At 40.2% G+C, this 16,554-nt stretch overlaps 2 protein-coding genes across 2 annotated transcripts; one reads left to right on the top strand and one right to left on the bottom strand.

The window, feature by feature from the left end:
- Nucleotides 1-1,007: 1,007 nt before the first annotated feature.
- pkd1l3 (polycystic kidney disease 1-like 3) lies at nucleotides 1,008-5,498 on the bottom strand. The gene is made up of 11 exons (XM_028402254.1): nucleotides 5,346-5,498; nucleotides 5,143-5,244; nucleotides 4,826-5,004; nucleotides 4,318-4,464; nucleotides 4,035-4,237; nucleotides 3,164-3,348; nucleotides 2,860-2,992; nucleotides 2,227-2,422; nucleotides 1,893-2,115; nucleotides 1,665-1,749; nucleotides 1,008-1,054 (listed from the first exon to the last, which is right to left on the bottom strand). Exons 1-11 carry the CDS (start codon nucleotides 5,496-5,498, stop codon nucleotides 1,008-1,010), a joined length of 1,653 nt encoding a protein of 550 aa, XP_028258055.1.
- A 3,820-nt stretch (nucleotides 5,499-9,318) lies between these two features.
- On the top strand, nucleotides 9,319-15,788 carry dhodh (dihydroorotate dehydrogenase). Its single transcript, XM_028401914.1, has 9 exons — nucleotides 9,319-9,428; nucleotides 10,745-10,957; nucleotides 11,048-11,247; nucleotides 11,329-11,411; nucleotides 11,679-11,866; nucleotides 12,745-12,858; nucleotides 13,624-13,777; nucleotides 14,476-14,635; nucleotides 14,876-15,788. Exons 1-9 carry the CDS (start codon nucleotides 9,411-9,413, stop codon nucleotides 14,961-14,963), a joined length of 1,218 nt encoding a protein of 405 aa, XP_028257715.1. The 5' UTR covers nucleotides 9,319-9,410; the 3' UTR covers nucleotides 14,964-15,788.
- Nucleotides 15,789-16,554: the final 766 nt, after the last annotated feature.

Genomic DNA, 16,554 nt, shown 5'->3' with positions numbered 1-16,554 from the left:
AAGACAGAGACATTTATGGAAATTTGTTTATTCAAATTCACACATGAAGCATTTATAATATCAATAAATAAACCAATCAATAAACAAACATTTGTGATTAAATAAAAACACAGAAGAACTAAAAGAGGACATTAATATGGCTGCAGAACTGGCTGTATTCCCAAACCTAAGGCACAAATTTAAATGTAGTTGGGTCTGCTAGACATGAATCATTCAGAGGAAGGACACACTGAGTCTCATGAAAGCAGGAACGAAGGATGAAGAGTCATGACGCGCTCTTTCATCGTGTATCACAGTGATGGAAGTGAAACGGGGAAAAAAAGATCAATTACCATTAAAAAACCATTAGCTCGCGTACATGTCCAATTATATAAAAGCACCATCCTGCTCGTCTTCACAAGCCTGCTTTCATATACAATCAATGAGCGGTGATCATGCAAGCTAACAGCAGTAGAAATGCTAAACTTATTAATATTGATGAAGTCATTAATAACCTTGTACCAACAATAAATATTGTATCACTGAACCTTTTTATGTGAAAACAAAAGGAATCCAGTGTTCAGCATGTCTCTCATTTGGTGCGGCAAATTAATAAAAAAACAGTTTTCTTTGAAGATTCAAAGAGTTTGTCTAAAATATTTTATTATATGCAATACATTACATGACTGATTTTTGGATTAAAGAGTTCACAATAGCTATGAAATCAACAATGCTTGTTGAATATGCAAATAAATTCTACTGATTGAACATAAATAAATGTGTCTGTCCATCGATGTGATTCAAATAAGCAAACAAAGATATTCAAATCATAGTAAGACACTTCAGCATACAATTATTTAATTACACAGAAATCCTTCACTGGCATTAGAAAGTCACAAAACACACCAGAATGTGTTATGCAATGTCATATTCAGAAAGTCAAAGTTCCAATAAGTGCAAAAGAGTGTTGTGGAAGCGAGGGTGCCGTGGACTGCAGGAGGAAGCTTGTACTGCTAAATGCAGCGTCCTCACAGCGTGTCTCTGCCAGAGTAGCGTCTACACTTGTCTTGTTGCTCTGGTAAATGGAGAAGACACTGCAGTAAGGTTCACTGTGCTTAAACTGGAGGAGCCATGCACTGATACACTTAAAGAAGAGCAGTCTGTTGAGGAAGTAGAACTAAAAGGATCGCTATAGTTTCATAGTTGTCAACAAATATTCTTGGTGTGAAATGTATGATTATGTAGGAGCTCTGCACTCAGCCTGAAAGAAAATAGAACGGATACCTCTGTCGTCTTCATTAAATATGAATAGGACGTTTGGACTAGTTTGCATGGTAAATGAAATTTGGAGGTTACTTTTGGTTGATTCAAAAACTGCTATTCTCATCATGTGTTTTCATATGTTTTCATTTTTAGGTATATTTATTAATAAAGGTTTTACTTTGCAATCAAAAGCTGTAAGAATCTGAAGTGAACAAATGCATTCTATCATGCAAATTAAAAACCTTCAGTGTTGTTTTTGAGTCTGACATAAATACAGACACACAAACATTAAGGCAACAAAAAAGAGCTGCAGCACATTCCATGAAAGCAGTCTTCATTAAGAGCACACATACTATAATAACACCTAGCAGAATGGACTGTGCACTTCAAGCCAGGCTGGCAGCAGCACACTCTTTTCTTACCTAACAGCACCTGCTCAACTTCTTCAGTCTCCTCTACAGCCACGGGTTTCAGCAGCAGCGCAAAAAACACAGCAACGCCTATCACCTGGAAAAAAAACAAGCCAAGGAAACATCTGCTGATCAATACTATACACATAAAGATAAAACAGGAGCAGTCTATTGACCCAAACATCCTGGAAACAATACTGAGTGACTTTTGAAGTGATTATGTTTCCTAACTTTACCCACCTTGAGAGGTTGCAGTATGAAGATGCTCTGGAAGAGGGAGAGGCCCAGAGAAATTACCCACTTGATAGACTTCTCTTTGCCATAATCAAGACCATACAACAGGGTGAAGAAAGTGGATATTCCGCTGATGGACAGCAGCAAAAACCATCCCAGGAACACACACCACCAAGGCAGCCAGCAGCCACTTGACACCCTCTTCTTCTTCTTCTGCACAGGAGGCAGGCTGTGCCAAGAAGACAGAAGGACAGATGATGACACACAAAATGTTCCAGTTCCATTACTAAACCAGCAGCAGCTACAGATACTGTCTTTGTGTGTTGGCTAGAGTGCTGACCAGGAGGCCAAGTGGCTGCTGAAGACCATCTCAGCTTTGCGGACCAGCAGGTTGGTGAGGCTGAGGACCTGATGGTACTCCTGTGGACTTTGGAAGTTTTTCTCATCCACTTTCTCCAGGCACTTCAGGAGGTGACAGAGGCCAGCAAGGAGGAACTTGCTGCAGTACACCCAGTGGTAGTCACTCTCTGTCTCACCTGCGACAGGATTATTCACCGATCAAGATGTGACTACATTTGTTTCTATAATCAGTGCATAAAAGCAGAAAACAACTGTGCTGTGTCGAAAAGCCGTTTTTGTCTGATTAATAACTGCAGAGAGGGTGGTGTGTTGAAAGAGATGTACTCTATTTATTTGGCTGTTTCTTAGGATGTGGTGACAAACATTGATCAGGATACATCAGTACCCTATAATAAGACTCCTTTAAGTTTGATTTTGGCTCTAATCTGGACATTTGTTTAAATAAAGCAGTAGTGGTAGCCTCTTTCAGCCTGTTGTATGATTTGATTCTGTCTAATGCAGTTCTGTTTATTTTTCTTTTATACATAAATGCAAACATAAACTTGATATCACTGCTTTGTCATGCTGCTGAGTCATATATTGAGGTGTTTTTTTTAAAGTAATGTGAATCTACCTTGCATAAGCTGAATGAGGACGTGAATACTGTCCAAGGCGGGCAAGAGATCGGCAGTGGACTCCAGCTTGTGTGGTGTTGACATCTTGTTTCTTGCACTTTTACTCACCAAAGAAATGACCTCCTCTGTATCCTGCAGGGAGAAAGACCAACACCCATTGAACAGTGTTATAGAAGAGTGAGGGTAGATTGACATACAGTAAGAAGAAAGCAGAAGTAAAGCCCATACAGAGTGCTTCCTTTCTGGGCTTACAAGGTGCAGATATGAGACAAACAGGTATGTATGTACGACGTGAACAAACACCTTGAGAAGACCTGGTACGGTCACTGCAGGGGTGATCTCTCTCTTCTCTGAATCGTCTTTCTTAGACTTGACGATGCGAGGCCGGATGCTTCGGAAGATGGTGATGATAAGAATGTTGATCGGAAACATCAGAAGCCCACTCTCCACGCCCACCATTATGTCCTGCCAAGTGATGCGGAGTGAACCTGGACATAAACAAAGACCCAATGACAGTAATGTGAAGTGTAGTTTAATAGTACTGTCTGTCTGTCCTTGTGGATTCCACTTTGGAACAAAGTGACAAGATGTGACAGCGAGGCCAGATATATTCATGTTAATGACATGAATAATTAATTACTTAATTAATTCAGTACAAATGAACAACATCAGGCAGCTGTTCAGTTATATGTAATATTTATCTTCACTATAATGTAGTGTAAGCACATCCTACATGAAGAGAACCAGCAGGTGAAACAATGCCTGTAGGTGGTGTTCAGCTTTATTACTATTATTACTTTCTTTAACCTACATGTCATGTTCAGTGGTATTAATTTACTACTGCTTCACTGTGCTGGCGCCTCCATAGTTCAAATGTTAAAGTTGTCTGTGAAAGCAGAGGTGTTGCAATGCAGCCTGTTAACCTTGCGATCTTCAGCTTGACCTCTATCCTTTGATTATATATTATATATATATATATATATATATATATATATATATATATATATATATATATATATATATATATATATATATATATATATATTATATTAATATGTATATATATTAATATGTTATATATATATGTTCCTGATAGTGTAATGATGATGTTTTGATTGCTACAGATGTGATTATTACCAGCTAACAGCAATACTAATCTAAGCTCTGTAATCACCAAAAGAGAAGATCACTGGTGAAGTTTCATCTACAGGAAGGTTCCAAAAGGCGATGTTGATGGCCATGGTGCAGAGGAGCAGGCTCATGCAGCATGACACCCTCTGAGCACGTGTGAATGGGCTGCGTGAGGGAGGATCCACGATAGACACCCAGATGTGTTCATCTCTAAATCCAGTGGATGTTCTGGTCTGGAAAATATTCCTGTAGAAGGAAATGCATTTCAACACAAAAGAGCTAGGGAGATTACTGTCAGCACTGTAAGTCAGTGAACAGACTCCGACCTGAAACTGGAAATTTCGTTGTTCTTTGCAGCATTGAAGGTTTTCTTCGTCACGCCGTCTCCTCTGTCAGCACTCAGCCAGCAGCCACAAAAAAAGTGCCATACATGACGATTTTGAAGGTCTTGGATGGTCACCTTGTTTATATACCTTATTAAAAGACATTTTAAAGGATGTCAGTTCATATGTAAATAACTACTGGCAATTCCAACTAGGCAGGGTAACATTAGGATTCTGTATTACAAGTGCATTGCAGAGCTGCATGTGTGCAGTGATTAGAAGCAGTGTGCTAACTGATGCCTGACATACTATAAGTCTAACAAGCTTGTTAGACTATATATGAATCGATCCCACCATAACTAAACACACAACTCTGTCAGAACAACTCCACAGTAAAACTCTGACATGACACCGATCTACAAGTATGCCATGCACACCTGTGGGGAATAAGTGAGCAGCACTGTATCCTGAATATATAATGCACTACTCAAATATGCTCAGCCTGTAGTACCATGATGGGTGACCTCCAGAGTTGTCATGCTGCAGTCTGAGATTTCGCACTTCGCCTAGTGGGAAGGGTGTGGCCAGCAGGAATACATCGACAGCTCCTCTCTCCAGCACGGGCTTGTCAGGATCTGTGAGGGTATGTGTGTAGCTCTCTCCCTCTGAACCAATCAGCTTCAGTGTGACCTGCAGGAGGGCAGTGAGAAGTGATGAAGCAGCCGGGGTTTTACACACCAGAGACCCAGACAGCATATATATTAAATATATATATATGAAAAAATGAAAATGTGAATTTAGAATTCTTCCTTTAGAAGAAGGCCTTACATTAGCAGAAGTTCCAGCATTCTTGCGATGTCCAGTCTGGACACTGATCAGGTAGTTATAGGGAGCCCCTGGATGATTGTCCTCTAGCAGAGTCATCTTCCTCTGTTAGTTCAGTATAAAATAATGGTGGTGAATATGAATAATGTTTTTAAAAAAAAAAAAAAATCATATAGAAAAGACCAGAGTAGTCAGGAGCAACTGACCTTTGTTCGTGCCCGCCGGTCGGCGTAGCAGGCCCACAGAAGAGTGATCAGGTAGAGGCCGAAGAAAGCACACAGCAGGGCTAGAACCACATAGTTGCTAGACACGGTGGTAAACAGCTCCGCTGTGCGAGTCACATCGATGTAGTTTGGCATCACAAAGAAGGAGCTCCCAAAGAGAGTGAGGTGGTTACACAGACACTGAGTTTGCTCTGAAGTACTGTTCTCTCCCACCTGTGACAAAGACAGCACACCTCTGTGTAGTGTACATCATTTTTGTATATGGGTGCATACATATACATATATATATACATATATACATACATACATACATACGTAGACTTTTTCCAAACCTACCCTGCAGCCATCAGTGCTCCATGTCTTTTCCTCTGTGTGCCAAAAGAGGCACTTGCTTGTAAAAAAAGTGATCTTCACTGTCAGGCCTGGTTCCCATGTGGAATTGTAGAGTCTGGTGTCAAGGTACCAGGTGCCAACAGTGTGGCGAAACAGCTCTGGGGTTATCATCCAGCGGTAGCCTCCTGAAGCAAAAATAAACATACAAATTTACATTCCAGTGTGATTAATGTAGTGTATGTAGTGGTGATGACATTAACATACTTTTTGGACTCAAGATAGTTGCGTTGCTGGGGTTTTTGGACTGCACTGGATTTGGACGTGAGCCGTAATTGAGGGAAAGAATCAGTGACACACTGGCATTGGGCTCCGCGCTGAAGAAGATGGTGGCAAGAGGGTCTGAGATGTTGAAGGTAGTCAGCAGCGAGGTGTTATTTTTCAACTCTGTAGTGCTGTTAATCATTTCTGAAGGTCTTGGGCGAGGCAAAACGATCTAAGATGATAACAAGTAATACCAAAATCATGGTTATGGATACAACAGCAAGCTTTAGAATTAGTATGCAAAGCACAATATTCAAGGAATGAGCAGGGAATATATATGTGTAGCATAAAATATTAGCATAGCTCAGTTGTTTTGAAGTTTGACTGACATCATTTGATTATGCGTGTGAGCAGCATGTCACTGATGTAGCTGCTGGAGGTGGAGCTAGTTTTATATAAGCAGTCAACTGAAGATTAATGCAAAATCTCATATCCCAGATACAGGAAGCCAAGAATGTGTTTGTTTACTTGGACACTGTAACTGGAAATACAACATTTAATCCTCTCAAAGAGTGTTTTCTAATTCATATTTTTATTTTCTACCAGTGTCCCTACAACCCAAACTTTTGGGGTGAATTATGAAACATGTTTTCTAATGTGTGCATTTTCTCTCACTTCTTTTCTTTATTCTATTCTAATCATCAATAACAAGGACTGGCTTTACCTCAATCATCTCTGACAGGTTCTTCAACTTAATGTCTGAGATTCCGTTGCTAAGCTGCAGACTGCACACCGTCCCTGTAATGTTTTCAGTAGACGGATGTGGATTCTCTGCGAATGTTGACATCTATCAAAAAGAAAAACCCTGTTGAACAAATTGTTGCATGTAACAGCAAGGTGATATACATGATGATGGCATGCACAGACCTGAGTGATGATGGTCTTATATTCTCCAAGCTGTGATTTCAGTGCTGAAAATGAGGGCAGCTTAATGTATTCACCATTCTTCTCTGAACCCAGAACTGCATAGTTGAGTTGATCAGGCGCACGGCTGGTGGGTGTGAAATTAATTTGTGAATACATAGCTTAAAAAATAAAAACAAATAGTATTCTGAATTACAAACCTGGTCTGGTAAATGGTGCCGGTTGGATGCTGGATGACATGATCAGTTTGGCCGTATAAACTGAGCAGCAGAGAAACTTTTCTGATAATCTCTTGGACTTTCTCAAACAAGTTCTGAAAAAGGGGGGAAAATGAAGCATCATTTGACTTATAGAGACATAACAAAAACATTTAGTATGATATCAAAGATGATATGATGACAACATACTGTAGGGTTAGGGTTGGTTTCAATGTCACATTTTTTCAATGAGAGAAGAAGGATGGCACTACAGCATTTGATGATGTCACCGGCGATGCTTTGGTTTCTCAAATCAGTTGTTGTAGTCAGTTTCAGTGTGCCGTTCAACATACTCTCAATAAATTTGTCCTGTGAGATGGAAAAGAAGACTTGATAAGATGCATTGAGGCTACAATTAGATATAAATAACGCAATGACTATGGAAAGGTACCCACTCTGTTCTCGTTTGTAGGCTCCCCTGCTGTAAGCTCCATTTGCCGTAGTGCATTTTTGGCTCCCTGTTTCAGAAGCAGTAAAATTAAAAAAAGTTTTTTCAAAATCTAAACAGCCAGAAATTTAAATAAATGAGACTTTGCTCACCTGGACAAGGTCCAAAATGTCAGCGGCATTCATCCAATTGGTTTCTACAGCTCTTTTAAGGCCTAAAATCAAAATATGTGTGTATGTTTGAGGAGTGGGGGGGAACAAACAGAGAGAGGAAGCTGCAGTAACCAATGACTGTTTAATGAGAAACGCTTTGATTTAACTTACGAGATCTGGAGACACGATGGGAGACAGTTGTTTTCTGTGAAGAAAACAAGAACAATACAAAAATTAAAATTAACGCTGAAGGTTTATGTGGCGTCTATATGTATGAAATAATCATCCTACCTTTGTGTGTGATGGTGGCCGCAAAACTAAACACACACACAAACAATTAACTGAATGCTTGTTTTTGGGAGACTGTAGTGGTTTATGAAAGGAGGAGTGATTTGGAAGCTTCACGTACTGTAGGTGCAGAGGTAGCCTCGTCTCTGGTTGCAGTCAGATTTTACAAGCTGAAGTGGTTTCAGCTTCATGTATGTGCAGAGGTCCTTCACATTGTCACCATTTTCTGAAAAGAAATGTGTAAGTACATAAATTAAGATGGAAGGAGTTTGCCTAATTTACTGTATTAACATTTTTATCTGTTGGTCTTATTTTGTTATTTATTCTTTTCAAAGGAACATATTCAAATATATTCAAATTTAAATGTCTTGGCATGTCAGAAATTCAAATGAAACCTATAGGCTCACACTGGGCACGAGAAAGTCAACAACAAACCTCAGAGCTTCATCAGAAAATTTTGTGGAATTGAAACAATTGGTAGAAAATGTAATCAAATGATTATTTTGTTTCCCTTTTAGCCTAAACTGTCTACCTACTCTGCATAAAACCAGCAAATTTGACACCCACTTCACACAATACATCAACAGAACAGATGTGTATGTCACTCACTCATGATGGGTTGGTTTTCCTCACCGACTCCCTCTCCCAGCCACCATGTGAAGCTGCTGGTGTTTTTCTCTTGGGTGATTTTGTTCAGGATGAGTTTGACCGAGTTGTTCATCACCTTCAGGAGCTCCCCGCTTTGCTTTTCACAGGCGCTTCTGGCTTGTGACCAAGTTTTTGATCCCCCAACAAAGTCATAACAGACATCTCTGAAAACAAATTCACACAGCAACGAGAAGTCATCGCTCTGACTGGCCTCAGATTTTTCAAAAACAGATAGAAATCCAACTGAGATCCACAAAAAGATGCAGGTTCGGAGTGACTGAGCCATTTTTATTAAGATGTAAGCACACAGGTGCTGCAGGGACCTTGGCTGGGAGAGCAACTGAGCAAAATGGTTTCGATCTGTCACATGTAAATCAGAGAGGCTCCTCAAGAAAATGCCTCTGCATATGTTCTTAATACTTTAGGAAAATCAGTGCAGGCACTCAAACAAGATGCAAAGTCAAGGGAATAGCTTTGTATCCATAAAAGTCTATCAGACTGACCTTATTATATTAGCTGTAAACATAAAACAACACATTATTGTTGAGCAAGTTACAACGAGTGACAACATAATAATATATCATAAAATGATGAGATGTTTTAATTGTTATCCCCCTCTAAACATCATCTGCCTTCTGTTTTTTGAGTCTGCGAGATGATTGGCCAGCAGCCAAAGGCGAGACTGAAATATCGCGAGAAGATGTGGCGGAAGCTGGAAGCACCGCGTGTGTTTTGTGTAACTTGTTAGGAAATGCATGAATCCAATGTCCTTTAACGCAATGACAAGCCGGCGTCCATGGCGGGAGTATTGAAGGTAATGTCTGAGACACTGAGTTTTTTGAAGCGTTTTAAAGTGTCGCTACAATATGTAGGATTTTGTTTGGTTGCCCGGTTGCTGTGCATAGAAGTACCGTAAACCAGGAAGTGTCGTACCTTTGCATGGCAGAGAGGGTGTCTTACTTAGCTTTTTAAATGCGTGGGTCATTGTAGGAAACATGCACAGGGACGGATGTTTATGTTTATGCATATAGGGGTTTTTGAGAGGAAACATGGACCTTCATCTTTCTGTGCAAGCAAATGAGGAGAAACTCTCCTTATTCACTTTTCTTATTGTTCTCTTTTACTAACAGCCTGATGTGTTGGTTGATATCTGTTAACATGCACATCATGATTTCTCACTGAGCTGTTTTCAAATGACAAACAGCAAAAATTGCTTCTTATTTGAATGTTCACATCTCACACACAATACTGACCACCCCCAACTGTAATCTGGACAACTCTTACATGCCATAATCTTGAAATATTAGAAATCCCAAAGATATTGTAAACCTGACTGATCTATCACTACAGATGTATTGGCAGGTATTGACATATCTGTGCTATATCAGCATTGAATGTGCTGATAAGAGCATTTATAGCATATACGTGCAGGAATATATAAGAGAAAAAGGGGATGCAGGACATTACATTTTATGCTGATATTGTCAAACCTCTCAGCTAGTTGCAGATACTGATTTATGCACATATTTTATCATTTTGGAGTCGATCCTCCAGTGGATTTATCATATCAAGATTACAAGGGTTATTATTTTTGTATTGTTGATGGAGGAAGTTTGGCTTATCCTCACATGGTCAGTGCTATCAGGAGCACATAGCATCTCTGTTTCTGTCCATACACTGAGTAGTCATTTTATTTTGAGCTGAAGCTGCTATTTCATTTTATAGCCACTACCTGCAGATAACGATGTCCTGACATTATTATTGTGTATCCCTAGTTTGGGAGTTTGAATATCTCGAACAACCAGAGCGCCTTTTGACAAACAAGGACACTGTGTCATCTTAATTGGTGATGATTTGTCATCATTATAAACACAGAGATATAATTAATTTTGTTGATGATGTTCCATTAGCTTTCTCTTGTTCAGTGGTGCATAATATGATGTATGATGGTCCTGACATTTATTTCTGTTTTTTTTCTTCACTTCTGTGCACGCACATATCTAGTTATTAACATTTTTATTCAAGGCTGCACTCTGCAAACATGTGTCATCATGGGAATCGGGTCACTGAAAACATTATGGATGCTTCAAAGGAACTTTCTAAAGTCATTGTTTATATTCTTGTAAACAGAAACAGTTGAAAGAGGCCGTGAAGGTCATCAGCTCGGGTAGCATTCTGTTTGCTTCCTACCTAACTTTGGTTGGAGATGAGCGCTTCTATTCCAACCACCTGATGCCCCTGCTGCAGAGGATTGTGGGGGCAGAGACGGCGCATGTGCTTGCAGTGAAAATGATCAGTCTGGGCCTAGTTCCTTTGAACCACTACCAGGACCCTGCATCATTGGTAAGCAGGGCACCACAATGTCCTCAGTGGACTCAGCACTCTGCATAGACGCTTTTAGACTATGTCCTGCATGTGGTTATGTTTTCACAGGAAGTTAGCGTGCTTGGATTGAAGTTTAAAAACCCTGTTGGGATTGCGGCAGGCTTTGACAAACACGCGGAGGCTGTGGATGGCTTGTACAAGATGGGTTTTGGCTTCGTCGAGGTGGGAACAATCACTCCTAAACCACAGGATGGGAATCCCAAACCAAGAGTGTTTCGACTCACCTCAGATTATGCAATTATTAACAGGTATGTCTGGCATGTAAAAAAAAATGTTAAGCTCATTTGATGTACAATGATTGTTATTTTGGTTGTGCTCTGTGTTTGCAGGTATGGATTCAACAGCTGTGGCTTGGCAGAGGTACATATGAGGCTGAAGGCCAGAGAAGAAACACAGCAGGAGCAGAGTAAAGGTTAGCATTACTCCATGTTTTAAATGGAGGTTAACACAGTTCTTCCTCTCTAATTCTATTTGGTTCTATTTTAATGACCTTGACCTGTCCTTGTCTCACGTTTATTGTGTCTCTGTACCTGCTTACAGCCCATTTAACACATCAGCAGCCTCTGACCCAGTTGAGTCATGTGTCTGATGATGCACAATCTGTTTATGTTTATCTGAATCTTCTTGTTTGTGTGTTTATAATGTGTGTGTGTGTGTGTGTGTGTGTGTGTGTTTATAGCTGGCCTTCCCCTGGGCATCAACCTGGGGAAGAACAAGCTGTCCCGGGACGCAGGGGCAGATTACTTGGAGGGGGTGAGAGTGCTGGGCCCTCTGGCTGACTACCTGGTGGTCAACGTCAGCAGTCCTAATACGCCAGGTCTCCGGGATCTGCAAGGAAAGGCTGAGCTCCGCCAGCTCCTGCAAACAGTAAGACTGTCTGAACTTACATTTAAATTAGAGGGGATGGAAAGTCTAATGTTTACAGTCAAATATGCTTGTTTACTCTTTTCTCACACAAAATCTTGTATTTTTTCTTATGTGATCTTGTATAATACACCCTTGAACTACATGAAAAATTCATGTAGGCTTATAGCGGCAGCAGAAAGGTGGCAAGCATCTGCACCGCTAACCTAGAATCCTATCTTAAACCTTGCTAAGCTGGCAGTAAAACAGGTGTACATCTGAGCCACCATCATTGCATTGAAGAACGTCACATCCACTAAATAAACATTTACCCAATATTCCACTTCTGCAGGTGCTACTCTTGTAGCATCTTCCAGTAGCAGCAGTGAAATGTTCCTCATTAAAATGTTAATTGTGTTGTGCATATTTTGATGATTTCTATGTGTGGACTTGAAATTATTTTCTGCTTCTGCAGTGCAGCTGTTGCACAGCCCCTGGTAAGGAGCAAATGCTGTTTTTCCCTTGCAGCAAAAAAAAAAAAACTGCAAGGACAGGGTTAATGAATGTCATGGAGAAGTGACAACATATGTGATAAAAGCGTGCACCCTTTAAGCACAGTGGAACCTCAGTGGTGAATATATTGAGAATGGATTTTGATTGAATAAAGTGCTCTCAAACCTCCTTTTTTTAACATCATATTTAAACTTGAAAGCGCTTTTAAGGAGATACGTTTGTGAAACAAAGATGATTTTCTGTATTTTCTTTGTTGAGCAAGTCATCCATCAGTTCATGTAACCCTTTCTCTTCCTCGAGTTCGATGTCTTCCAGCACAGTAGAGCACCTTCTCTGTAGTTTGTAGTTCCCTCTGCATCCTCACCTGATCCTCATCTTCATCTGCTCAGGTGTTAAAGGAGCGTGATGCCCTGCAGGAAGAACGCAAACCTCCGGTCTTGGTGAAGATTGCTCCTGATCTCACTGCACAGGACAAACAAGACATTGCTGATGTTGTCACTGAGGTTGGAATTGATTTACTATTCTTCTTCTCAATTTTAATTTAAAAGTCTTGTCATGTTCAAGAGTCTCCAATCATTCCTTAAACTCAGTTTTATGAACATTTTTTTATTTAATGGTCCCCCCAGAGTAAATCCCAGGTCGATGTTTAACCGACATGCACAAAATTTCTGCCAGCTTTTAAAGCAAAGGTAAAAATGCTTTTATGCAGCTATTTATGTTTTATCTGTTGTTTTGTTTTATTTATTTAATTGTGAATCACTTGTGACGGCTGTGTAAGTAAAGTCTGTGTAAACCAATAAATGTAAAAAATGTAAATAATATGGCACCAGAAGAAAATACTGGCAAGGAAAGGCACTGAGACTAAAAAATAAAATAAAAATCCATAGAATAGAATAGAAAACTCATTTTAGTACAACCGGAAGCCAAAGATGGCGAAACATCTTCACGAAAAAAAAAGAAATCGATTTAAATTCGACTTATCATGACCTGGATGTGCTCTACTACTACTGTTCTCTACAGTGCTGTACTCACCTTATCACTGCTTTAGTATGTTTCTCTGCTCACTAGAGCAAGAAAGGGGGGTGGGGGTGAAAAAGCAACTATAAAAAAGAGACCTCTGTCTCTTTTTTTATCACAGCACACTTGACATTAGAGCGTCTGCAATGGTCTTTGCTCACAGTCACCCACATACAGTACATCAGTGGTGCTGCTGTGGATGCAGCTACACAAGGCACTTACGTTCTGTCCTTGCTTCTGTGTGTTTGCAGCTGGGAGTAGATGGTTTAATGGTGTCTAATACCACCGTGTCCAGGCCTGACACACTTCAGGACCCACACAAGTCTGAGGTCGGCGGGCTCAGTGGGCAACCTCTCAAAGACCTGTCTACTAGCACCGTCAGAGAAATGTACAGCCTCACCAAAGGTACTTGTTTACCTACCTTATATTTCTGAGGGTTGTGTTACAAAGCAGGGCTCATCCAGGTGCAACTGTACTCCACACATGGATTTATTTAACAGGCCGTTATAGGTCATATCTATCCACTCATGCTTTAGCTGTACCGTCTTATCTATACTGTGTTTAACATCAAGACCTGAGCCTGTCTAAGCTGGTATTGGGTGAGAGGTGGGGGCACATCACAGACTTTTCAGTCCATCACAGGGCTAAGGCAGTGAGACAGACAGCCAGTCATGCTCACATTAACACGGACAACCTAATTAGACTCACCAATTACCCTAACATACATGTGTATGGAGTGTGGGAGGAAGTCAGAGCACCTGGAGGAAACTCAGGCAGGCAGGATCAAACCCACGACTTTCATGTTGTGAGGCTTGTCTACAAATAGAAGGTGAGTCAGATAGACATAGCATACAAAACAATTTTATGGTACTGTCCCCCTTTAGCATTTAACATATATTTAAATTTTTCCAGACATAAACCTCTATTGATTTTAACACCATATTATCTAGGTTGCCTCTTAGTCATAGGTTTAATGCCATATAATGTTAAATCAGGTAATAAGAAATTTCCAGAATTGAAGTTGTTTAAATATCCTGTGTAGTAGCAGCCCTGTCAACCTCTCTGTGTTTACGCAAACTGACTGTTTGTCAGTGTCGTTGCAGGAAAAATACCCATTGTTGGAATTGGAGGTGTGGCCTGTGGACAGGATGCGATGGATAAGATCCGTGCTGGTGCTTCATTGGTTCAGCTCTACACTGCTTTGACCTATCAGGGCCCACCTGTGGTGACAAAGATAAAACGAGAGCTGGAACAACTCCTCAAGTAAGTGTGTTTCTTTATAACATCCATGGCTCTCATTTCTTTAGAAAGATTGGCTCCACTTACGCTCGAGCATCAGTATTTGGAAGCATTGGTGGTACAACTCCACCAGATGTGTCACATTTGCATGCAAATCTTTCCATTACTTTACTCGTAAATGAATTGCTTTGTCTCAAATCTGTTTATATATCATCCTCATTGATTCTCAGCACAAATATTTATAGTTCTCTTCTGCTTGCACAGAGATCAAGGCTTCAGCAGTGTGTCTGAGGCAGTCGGAGCAGATCACAGGGAATCGGCTGGGTCCACTCACAAGCAGAGCTCACTGTGAGAGATGGTAAATGTTAACACAGACACTCACGGCGTAGCAGCACCTGTAGCTGCCGTCATTTGTGTTTGTCCATCTGTCCATCATAATTTCCAAGGTGGGAGATAAAATATGGTCTGAACTGGCAGACATAAAATCACACAGAAATAGAACAATGATTTTTTTTTGGGTGTTCCATCTGTAGTATTAAGAAACTGAGGTCTGCAACTTGATTTCAGTTTTGCTGCACTATTTTCTGTGTATGAAAAGAAATACTCTAGTATTAATGCTACCCTCTAGATAATAATCTTGACAATGGAATAACTAAATGAAATTTGACTCGTATCCTCCACTTAAGAAATTCAGGTCAGAGTCAGATTTTTTGAGTTTACAATGAAGTTATTTATTAAATGCTGTGAGTCTTTGTGAGCACGTTTTAAGGTCTTAGACTTAAATTCCATTAAGAGAGAAGATTGCTCAAAAACAATGTTCTACCCAACGTCTGAGGCACACTAAATAAATGTGTTGTTGATGTCTTTCTTAATCACTGAGAACGTCCTGGTTTTATATTTTTCCACAATATAAGAGTCACAGATTTCAGTGATCAGAAAACACGGAGGTCGTGACTATCAGGCTACTTAGTATGCACCAAGCGGCAATTGCATGTGATGCAATGTTTTAAGTTTTATTGCCATCTTAGGTGCCTTTTATTCCACTGCAGCAATTAGCAGGTCAGATAAGGACAGCTTGCGTCTTTGAGTATATTCTGCTAACATGTAACCTTGTTCAGAAAAATGTGTTACTATAATTACCAACAACCTTGCAGAGGCATGGCAAGAAATAACAGTGCAAAAGAAGGGGGGGATCAACAGACCAGGTTTTGCTGGTTTATTTCACCGCTGGCTGGTTTGGTATGTGGCCTTATGGATCCAGCAGATCCTACACAACAGTGGAAACACTAAAACTGCAAAGACCTTTTTGTAAATAAATGCACCACTCAGGGATTCTGCAGTGGAAAAACACCCATAGCAGAAAGATGCCTTATGTAGCCACCGATTCAGCACACAATACTGTAAACAAAGGGAAGAGTCACAGCAGTCCTCTAACTTAATGTGCAAAAACTGCAACATTTGTTTTGGAAATCAAATGTGTCTTGACAATTAAACATCAGTGGTTAATTGTGAACCTCGGATGATCATTCCTGTAATAATAACTGTTCATTTTAATACACTGATGCTTGTTGATAACTTCTTTATATGTGTATAGTGTAATATTTTCCCAAAATGTCAGCAAAGGCTTTGGTTTTCTGTGTAGAATTTGTAGAAAGAAGTGCATGGTAAGGAGAATAATTCACTGGAACTGGCTTTTGGAGCAACAGACATATGGAGCTGTTTTCTTTTTAAACTGCAGTCCTTTGAAGAAAAACTTGGTCTGATCCCTTCTAATCATTAGTAGTAGCAGTAAACTCGGTGGAGATCAGATAATTTAAGGCTTTTAAACTTAAAAAGGACTAAGATGATCCTGCTGTTTTTCCAAAAGCAATGGAAGAAGGCCTTCAAGTCATCTTCCCCTCCGCTGGACTCCCACTGACGCCCTCTGTTCTTCAGAGCCATGT

Source organism: Parambassis ranga, chromosome 3 (genome assembly GCF_900634625.1).
Source record: "Parambassis ranga chromosome 3, fParRan2.1, whole genome shotgun sequence".
NCBI classification, from domain to species: Eukaryota; Metazoa; Chordata; class Actinopteri; family Ambassidae; genus Parambassis; species Parambassis ranga.
This window is presented reverse-complemented; position numbering and strand designations above follow the sequence as displayed.

Excerpts from the sequence above, each read along its gene's own strand:
- pkd1l3 (XM_028402254.1), bottom strand. The coding sequence starts at position 5,498 with ATGCCAAACTACATCGATGTGACTCGCACAGCGGAGCTGTTTACCACC. Across the intron at positions 3,349-4,034 it reads ACCAGTGATCTTCTCTTTTG|GTTCACTCCGCATCACTTGG; the intron begins GTGATTACAGAG and ends GTTTATGTCCAG. Across the intron at positions 1,750-1,892 it reads TCATACTGCAACCTCTCAAG|GTGATAGGCGTTGCTGTGTT; the intron begins GTGGGTAAAGTT and ends TTTTTTTTCCAG.
- dhodh (XM_028401914.1), top strand. Across the intron at positions 11,248-11,328 it reads GATTATGCAATTATTAACAG|GTATGGATTCAACAGCTGTG; the intron begins GTATGTCTGGCA and ends CTGTGTTTGCAG. Across the intron at positions 13,778-14,475 it reads AATGTACAGCCTCACCAAAG|GAAAAATACCCATTGTTGGA; the intron begins GTACTTGTTTAC and ends GTGTCGTTGCAG.